A 9,692-nucleotide genomic window follows, 5' to 3' on the forward strand; every position below is an offset into this window, starting at 1 on the left:
CAAGCTTGAATACATTGAATAGTTAAAGATTCTAACTTCATAAAGACATTATAATACTTTCAAGAAAGCAATAGGCCTAATCATAACTTACAATTTTCTGAGAGTCAGCATTCCGTTTGTATTTCCGAGAGTCTCTGTCATTACTGAGAACGACATTTGTACTGCTGCCAGCCCAGCCTTGATAGTTCTGAAAAGGTTAAATACAGAATTTATAATTAAATCACATGGTGAGGCAGAAAAAAACATTATAAAAAAAAAAAATTAACAACTATCTTTCAGTCTGGCCATTAATAGCCCGTTGAAATGCTAAAAGGGTAAACAACATATCATTGCTGCAAAATTCTAAGCTGCTAACTCCGAAAAAGTAGTTTTTTTTATTTTCCCCCCTGAATTCTGGAATTCTTATTGACATCACACAGCACATCATATGACATCCTATAATTATACACAACTTTAACTTTTGCAAAACAAGAAAATCATTCATAATCAAGAAATTTTTGCAAGTCCTCACATGAAAAATAAAATCTGTCTACAAGAGGCCTTTCAGCAAAAATTCCACCAATATGGCCTACACTTTGAAACAGTGAATAATTGCTCTACTTGGGTATGTCATAAGGCAACAACTAATTTGTCAGTTTCATGTTCTATCTGCTTTTTTGTCAAATTACTTAAACAAAAAACTTACTGTAGCATTGCTTGGGGTAATGATAATGATTTCACATTTTCCATTGCCCTCTGTGGAAAGGATTCCATCAATAACGAGAACGGGATTCCCTTGGAAATCATAACTAGGCCATCTGATCTGCAGCTCCGTCACATTGATAGCACTCTGTCCTTGATTAAGCAGCTGTGAAAAAAATTGGTAGGCCCTATAACATCTAGCTTCTTTCTAATGAAATGGAAAGAAAAGGAACACTATTTTTATAATACTGAGTGCACACTGCCAAATGAATTCATTTGATACAGTTGGGGCCAGCTACATTTTCCCTCATGACTGGAGCAAAAGCTCCCATTTTCGCACAATTTGCTTGAATTCAATTTAATTCGACTGAGACCTCATTAAACAAATTCAATTGTTTTTCAAGGTGATGAGTCTTATCATTGTATTGAGCCAAAACGGTAACGTCTGCCTCTTGAGGAAAAATATCTGGCTGGTCTTGACTGAATTCAGTTGCATTTGATAGGCAGGGTGAACAGAGCAAAATATTCATAAGCAACTGGAAATACTGATGTGGAACAAAACAAACTCAAACCTTTAGAAAACAATGTAAAACAATAATATGACTACAAGAGAAACATCGCTACTAAATATCATCTTTGTAAAAGAGAAAGTTTTAAACAATCATACTGTCCAAGCCTACACACATTGACAGATTTATGCCCGCTCAAAACATAGAAAAATGGAAATAAAAAGGAAAGGACGAACATACATGATGAATATGAAAATTATTGGAAGCAGCGAGTAAGCAAGACAAACTCATTACAAGTAAAGTTTACAACAACTAAGCCAGACAGAAGAAAAAATTCTTATCCCAGTCAAACCTGACCCTTCTGCAGGTAAGAAAAGTTAATAAACAACTGTGTTGTGCTAAAAGGCGTCAAAGAAGGATTTTTTTAAAGTTTTAAAAAATACATAATCTATAAACGTACCTGAAAAACATGCTTTACAGAACGACCTTCATCTTCTGTTTTAGGATCAGTTGTATTCAGGACAATTAGCTCAGGACTTGCTTTGCTGAAAAGAACCATGAGATTATAAATATAAAGTTCAGATAGAAATCTTAACCAGGAGATTGTTTAAAGTTATATTTCCTCCTTATTGATGAGTTTATTGATTACACAAATAACAGCCTGCTTAGTTTACTGATTAGGCTACCACTCTTTTTCTGATTATTTCTTTACGATATAGAAGAGTCATTGCAGGTAGATAATTTTCTAACTATCAACTCCACTTTCCACTCTTTTTAGATTCTTTTGATCTGATTTTTTTTACTTTGTGTTTTCAACGTAACAGACTGCACACTGCAGTGATCAGCGGTGCTACATCTCTTTTGATTGAAAGCAGCATGAATAAAACCCATTGAAATTACATGTTCTGTTCTACAGTTGATTTCTCAAGTTGTTAGTTTAGGTAATCATGTAATCTATACTGACTTGCCCAGTTCTCCTATCATGCAATACAAATTAAGGTAACTAGAGAAAGAATAAATAATTTACCCAAAAAGAGCAATTTCTGCAGTGGCAGTCACAGGGATTTCTACACTGTCATAGTTGTTCTCATAGCTGGATCCTTTCTCTGGGTTTGAACTGGGGAAAGGATTGCAATATAAAGTGTTACATCAAAATGAAATTAGAGAAAGTGAATATAGTACAATAAAAAGGATATCATTATGATTGTAACAAAAGTGAACATCATAGACGCATAATAGTGGTTTTTTAAAACTCCAGTTACAGTAAAAAAAAAAATGTTTGAACATGTAAGGAGATAAAGCACTGAGTAGGCCTACATAGGGTTTGATGAAGTAGCCATAAAAGTTCAATTGAGGTTCTGTGATTTAAAAAATCTAATCTAAGTGCTTTAAATGGAATAGGAAAACCAGAATCAGATGGCCCAACATTTTCAAATTCAAGGGGGAAAACATTTAAAAGATGGAAAAGGTGTAAGACAAGATTGTGTGGTGTCACATCATCTCTTTAATACTTATATAGAACAATTTATATGAAAAGCCTACATTGAAAATCATGTAATGAAGATTGGTTGAAGATAGATAGTAATTGATAATACAGGCAAAATGAAGATTGGTTGAAGATAGATAGTAATTGATAATACAGGCAAAATGAAGATTGGTTGAAGATAGATAGTAATTGATAATACAGGCAAAGGATAAAAACAATAAAGTGGAAACTTTTAGAAATGAAGTGAAAAGCCTTAGAGTCTATGAGAGGTAATGGTGCAATGGTGCAATGGTGCAATGGTGTTTGCCTGATAGCAACCCTTTGGGAAGCAAGCCTAAGTTGCTCTTTAACAGAGGTTGTTGCTAACTGAATTTTTAAAATGGGGGGGAGGGTAGCCCTAATCTGCAACACCCCCCCCCCCCCCCCAACACACACACAAATCATCCCCCATTGACTCAATCATGTTTTAGAGGAGAAAAGCAAGACTGACAGACACACAGAAACAATAAATGGGTAGAACAAAAGTGAGAACTGCAAGTTTTTCCCTCCCAACCCATGTTTCTGAGGACGAATAAGAAAGAAATATACTCTACTTACCTATTGGCATACAAGGTGAACACAAATCTGTCTTTCGTATCATTTGTGTTTGTAGGTATCAGGTTGAGTGTAAACTCAGCCTGAGGACAAAACAGCAAACAGAAAAAAGATTTTAGCTCTCCTTGAGCATAACCTTATCTATGTGTAATGAAAACAAAATTATGAGGGATAAAGTAAACAAAATAATGAAGTTATAAATAAAGATTTTATAGACAACAAAGCAACTCCTTAGATGAATAAGAAAATCTTAATCTGAATTAGCTTGTTGTATCAAGAATATCAAATTCCTATTGTCTAAATCGTCTTATTCACCTTCCAGCGTGTCAATCTACGTCAGCACTCGACATTATTGTCCTATAAAAAGCTGACAATTTTTTATTTCTTAGCAATCTACATGAGCAGCTGTCAAAACTGAATGAGCTACAAAACACAGTGACAAATAGAGCACATGAATTTGAAGCCACTATACACACTTATTGAGCTTTAAGCAGTAGTTTGTCGTTAATTCACTATTTTAAAAAAATTAATAACTTTAAACAGTAAGTGGGAAAGATAATTAATAGCCTACTATAATTATTATTCTACTCAAAGAGAACAGGAAACACAAAAATAAGTTTTCAATATAAATATGCAGTAAACTTCTACCAAATGACGCAAAAAGTTAAGAAAGGATCATCATAATCAAGTGCCAGATCAGCGACAGACATCGGCGATCATGGTTCTCCATTCATTCCTTTGCTCGGATGCTCTTAAAAAAGTTACACTTCCCTGATCTTTCCCTTTTACCCATTTGTTTAGGTTCCCTAAGTACATTGCTCTGAGCCTATCCCTGCCTTGTTTGCCTTCAATTTCGCCAGTGAGAGCTTGATGTTCAAGACCCTTAAGTCTATTCAGTGGCAAAAAGTTCAAGGAAACTATTAATTAGAAAGATAAAGAGGCAGGAGAAGTAAATCTCATACTATGGACACTCACCCCAGTATTTTTCTTCATTGGGTTACCCAGATCACAGACAACAATCTTCTTGTCTGATTCAAGAGGTCCACAGCTGATAGGCACTGGAGACCTCTGGTTCGAGATGGTGTCATAAGTCACACCAGGGGGGAGGTTGATCCAAAGCTTAGTATTGAAGGAATCTTCACCGTTGTTATCAACAATAATCAAAACTTCCAAAGTTCCAGTGCTTCCAATGACATGAGCAGATGAAACTCTGAAAGTGGGATAATTATCATGATATGAATATTACACAATTAAATTTCCAGGATTGAAACATTAGAGTATTTATAATTACATTTAGGAATTATTATTCCAACTTCAGAATGTATTACGATGATGACAATCGAATAAACATAACAGCTGAAGGAAAGAAGTAATACATGAGGTCTACCATCTTACCAGTCCTCTTTCCAACCGAAGAAGTGCAAACAAAAAAACATAAAAAGACAAAGGTTAACACCCCCCACCCCCCTCCCCCCCTTACCAGTTTCAATCTTATCTGTACCATAAGGATAAAAAATTTAAAAGACAATCTTACCCCTTTCCCTATAGATAAGTAGCCTACATATACCAAATTGAGTTTTGTGCATTTTCAAGATTGTGAAATTGCATCAAATGCAGAGCTTAACTGAAGATAAGGTATTAGTAACTTGGAAAACTTCAATTAAGGCCAAGAATTAAACCTTTCAGCACTAGCAATAAAAACAAATTGGAAAATCAAATAAATATGTACCAACCTAATAGACCTAACTTGGAGATCTGGAATGCAAATGTTGTCTGGGCCACAGTCTTTCAAAATCTGAGCCTGAAAAGAAAGATTTTGTGGGGAATTTTATATAATCGTCCACCAGTTAAATAATTAATTTCTATCTTTTCCTTTAGGTAGAAAAAAAGACTAAAGCAGTGTGGTTTATAATTCGCTGTGATTACCAGACAAGCCAGAATCATGTGAAATAAGTAAACAAACTCAGTGTAGCCTAGTGAGTGTAGGAGAATAAGGCAGCACGGGGGGTATATAAACAGACGGCGAAGGTTAAACTGGCCTTCCGAGCCACGACTAAAACCTAGTCTGAGCAGGGATCGACGCTACTGGTGGGTCGATACAGTGGATGGAGCTCCGGACCTGTACGACCCACACTCATCATTCCCTGCTCGAAACAGTGAGTATTGAAACCAACGTAAATAGACTAACAAGTAGAATCTAGGATTAGATAGCAGTTTTCCTCTCATTACAAGCAGTCAGCAACTTTTTTGTCCGACAGAAAGGGGAAGGAGGCATATTTTCTCATAAGTCAATAGAAAAAAAAATATCTTCAAAGATTGAACAACTAAAAATTAAAGAGTTGTTGGGGAAGGGAAATAATAGAACACATTCCAAACCATAATAGAGGAAGATTATTTTACTGAAATGATAAAGCCAAGGCTGTCTTTTCAGAATCATAACATCATGAGCTTCTTTCATGAGCTTTTTTTTCGGTCTGTTCATTTTACTTCTTACACTTACACTTTACAGGAATATTTACTGACAGTGGGGTAACGAAGTGCAAGAAGAAAGCAAAATCTGAATTTAAAAAAAAAAATTTGAGAGAAGAAGTGCATTCTTAAAAAACAAATCTTTCATGCATACATACTGTAAATGATGTAGTAGTCGGAATGTATGCATCAAGGATAGGTGGCAGTTCACGTCTTCTCCTGGACAAGAGCCCGTCTTCGTTGAGCTTAAAGTCCAGAGTGGCCTTGATAGGACTCAGTTTGTCAGCAGGATCACTCTGCAGAATTCATCACAATGAAAAGCTAATGATCTAATCAATCATATTTTTAAACTCAATTGAAAAAAAATGTTGACAGAAATAAGGTGAGATTTACAGTCATAAATCATAAGATCTTACAAAATTCATACAAACATATTTTTTTTTCTTTTAACAAAGATAATTTAGAGAGAGCAAAAAAATCCTACTACAATAAAGTAACTGGAAGTCAAGAAACTTTATCAATATCAATTAAAAGGATTATGAAAGCCAAAATAAAAGTTAAACCAATACTAACAAAATTATTCAACTGAGCACTCGGTCTTCAGAGAAACAACTTTCCTTGCAGTTTGTTTCCACATTATGGGCGTGTACATACCGTGACATACGCATAGGAACTTGTGCAGAATGTGTTTTTCTTCTGCAGTTTGTGCGTCTTCGTCTCTGTGAACTTGTTGATGCTATTGGTGTAGAAGGCTCGCTGCTCCTGAGCAGAGCTGTTGTTCTCTCTTGCATCCAATACCCATGAAATGTCAAAATCTGAAAAGCAGCAGTTCAAATCACATAAAACGAATAATCAGAATAATACAGTGCATGTCTTTGTTCATGATATCTGTATTTCTGTGATTCTTTGTGCGCTGGTTTGTATGTGTGGGAGAGTTTGTGCCCCTGTGTGTGTGTACGGGTATGTGTGTGTGTTTGTGTGTGTGTACGGGTATGTGTGTGTGTTTGTGTGTGTGTATGTGTGAGTGTGTTTGTGGGTGTAAGAGAGAATATGTGTACATTTAACAATAAAGAGTTAAAAATTACGCACAGAGATGTGAAATGTTTCCATGCACCTTCGTTGATACACTATCTTTTTCAGTTTAGGAAAATTCCATAAAATCTGTATGATATGAAGTATACATCAGTACAATATGAACAAATTAAAAAAATTACAGTTCCCTTTTGAAGAAGATTATCTTGATATAACAACTTATTAATCAAAATATCTTTTTTGTAGCAGATAATAAGGTAACACAATAAACATTTTTCAGAATACCAACAACATAGTTTTTATCATTCATGACCCCCCCCCCCAAAAAAAAAAAACCAAAAAAAAACCCAACAACAACAACAACAAAAAACAACAAAAAACAAACCCACAAAAAAACACAAAAAACCCCCAAAAACAACAACAACCGCTAAACAAACAAAAACTACAGCATAACTTACACAACTCATCTGGCACTCCCACTCCATTATATTCAATACAGGTGTACACAGTCAGGCTGCAGAGAAGGAAGGGAAAGTTTTCAATTTTCACGTTGTTTCATAAAGTTTAGTAATGCATAAGACATGAAATAAGTCTGAAACAGTAGTAGTAACTTTTTCTAATGTTCAAAATGTGATGACATGCTAAAGAAAATCTCAAGGGTAATATATCACAGCCATTTTAACTGTCTTGATATAGAGAATATACAAAGTGTATACAACAGAAAAAAATAAAATGCGACTGCTGACTCACCAAGGTACTCTTGTGTTGTCCGCCAAAGAGCATGATTTTGAGTCCAAATTAATATTTTCCGGCTGAAGCTTCAGACTTGCATAAACCCGAACCACTGGTCTGGTCCTGAAAAACAATAACGCAAATGGTAAAATGAAAGAGAATAAGTCTAAATACTGTATGAAGAGATGCTTACTGGATGAGACCCCAAATATGTGTTATAAAAGTTATAAATATAATATAGCAAAAACCATACAAGCACTAAAGGCCTAAATAAACACGAACGAGCCTAAACACACAAAGTAAAGCACCCATGCCATTCACATACTCTGCTAATCCAACATGTCATATTCTCGCTCAGGCACTCCATCAGATTGGCTGGTACCCTGCTGGGCTATGGGTGTCAAGGACCTTGCCTTAATCCTCTTTGGGGCTTTCTTCAACTTGGGTTGGTTAGGAAGTTTTTTTAAGGCTCTCCGCTTAGTTGGCTTCATGTTATCAGAGAAGAACACTGAATTTAAGATCCCGTCTCTTGAAGAACCTTCAGAATTGAAAGACTTGTTTAACTCATACCATCCCTTACTGTCTTTTTTACTAGGTGGCGGAAAAGTTTTTGTAAACTAGTTCCCTATCACAAGATGTTCCTGACAGAATAATAAATCTCAGTGGCTTATCTCCCTCACATCACAGAAGCTTATTAAGTAAGAGAAGGAGTAAAAAGCTCTTTAAAAAGCAGAAAAAAATCTCTCCATGTAAACATTAAAGAATAGTATGTTTTCACTCACCTCAAAAAAACTGCTTTGTCCGATTCATAGGCTCCTACCAACATGTCAGGGTAAGAGTTGCCATCCTGGTCCCAACCCCCAGATATTGAAATTCCAAAAGTTCGCAGAGACGGCTCCACATCTTTGGCATAAATGATCTGTTTCAAAGAGACATACAGGGAAAAAAAGTGAAACAAAAAAAAATAAAAGGACTTCAAATCTCTCCGCACCATAGCCCCAAAATTCCATCTATATTCCATTACCAGAGTTTTACTCCCTGAAATGTTTTTTCCATTATCGTCTCACAAAAAAGCTCTAATTTGTGAAAAAAAGTAAAAACAATTTTGTCCACAGAAAAATTAATAGTAATAGAAATAGCTCAATGCTGTAAAGAACATTTCCCCCTAAATGATTTTTTTTAAAAGTTGCTTTGTGACACCCAATTTGTGTACGGCAAAATGTATAGAGACTTCTAGTGTTTCAGGGGATATACCTGAGAAGCTTCGGTAATGATGCCCTTCTTTGAGCCGTGATAGATGTAGATAGCTCCCCTTTTGTCTTTTCCAGCATAGGGTGACCCAACACACAGATCTGAAATACAGAAAACATACACAGTTCCAGTCCAACGGTACATAATGTTTTCAGTTCCAATTCAGGACCTTTCTTAACAAAAGTGATATGATGAACTTTACTATGTAAGCATTCCAGAAAAATAAGAGGTGAAGAGACCTGATATAAGCAGATTTACTCCTTGAGTCAGGAAGTAGTCATCTTTTAAGAAGTCTTTTGTTGGGGAACTTGTGGTCGTCAAACAGGAAATAAAGTTGGTTTAATAATCTTTGTACAATATATCTTCTCTGCTGCAAAATAAAGGCATAATTAAGATTATTTTGAAATTAATGAGCCAAAAAAAGTTACCAAAATGATAAAAGATAAGAGAGAAAAGAAGAAAATGCAATTACCATCATATCCATCATAATTGATGTCGCCCAAACCACTAAGTGCAATTCCAAAACGTGATCCACTGAATGAACCGTCCAGTATGTCTCTCTTCTGGTTTCTGAAGTTTCTCTGGAATACAAATATGAAATACATTTTACAAACAAATGTTTATTAGCTGCTTTTGTTTAATCATGTACACAAACATTCAAAAGACATAAAAGACACAAAGACACACACGTTCCTAAATTTTGGGTAGAGAACACATATCAGTCTGTCTATCTATCCATAATTTATCCATTTACTAATAGATCTATCCGTCTCTCACACCACATATATACATGTATGTGTGTACATGTGCATACACAAACACATTGTATATTTATGTGTCTACGTGTACCTTACTTATATGTATATATATATATCTATACACTCACGTGTGTAATATCTGTGTGGATGTGGGTGTGGCTGAGGGGGAGTGTGCCTACG

The 9,692-nt window shown here is 35.3% G+C and overlaps 1 protein-coding gene across 1 annotated transcript in view; it reads right to left on the reverse strand.

The window, feature by feature from the left end:
• Positions 1 to 9,692, reverse strand: part of LOC101855994 (integrin alpha-8) — a gene marked incomplete in the record, with an annotated part of 90,749 nt that overhangs the window by 6,795 nt on the left and 74,262 nt on the right. Inside the window, 14 exon segments of the mRNA XM_013085871.2 lie at positions 92 to 187; positions 686 to 847; positions 1,651 to 1,735; positions 2,218 to 2,307; positions 3,274 to 3,353; positions 4,246 to 4,480; positions 5,004 to 5,071; positions 5,898 to 6,035; positions 6,394 to 6,554; positions 7,230 to 7,285; positions 7,522 to 7,626; positions 8,286 to 8,422; positions 8,758 to 8,855; positions 9,227 to 9,335. Of these exon segments, the coding sequence (XP_012941325.1) occupies positions 92 to 187; positions 686 to 847; positions 1,651 to 1,735; positions 2,218 to 2,307; positions 3,274 to 3,353; positions 4,246 to 4,480; positions 5,004 to 5,071; positions 5,898 to 6,035; positions 6,394 to 6,554; positions 7,230 to 7,285; positions 7,522 to 7,626; positions 8,286 to 8,422; positions 8,758 to 8,855; positions 9,227 to 9,335 (1,620 nt within the window).

Source organism: Aplysia californica, unplaced genomic scaffold (genome assembly GCF_000002075.1).
Source record: "Aplysia californica isolate F4 #8 unplaced genomic scaffold, AplCal3.0 scaffold00016, whole genome shotgun sequence".
NCBI lineage: Eukaryota > Metazoa > Mollusca > Gastropoda > Aplysiida > Aplysiidae > Aplysia > Aplysia californica.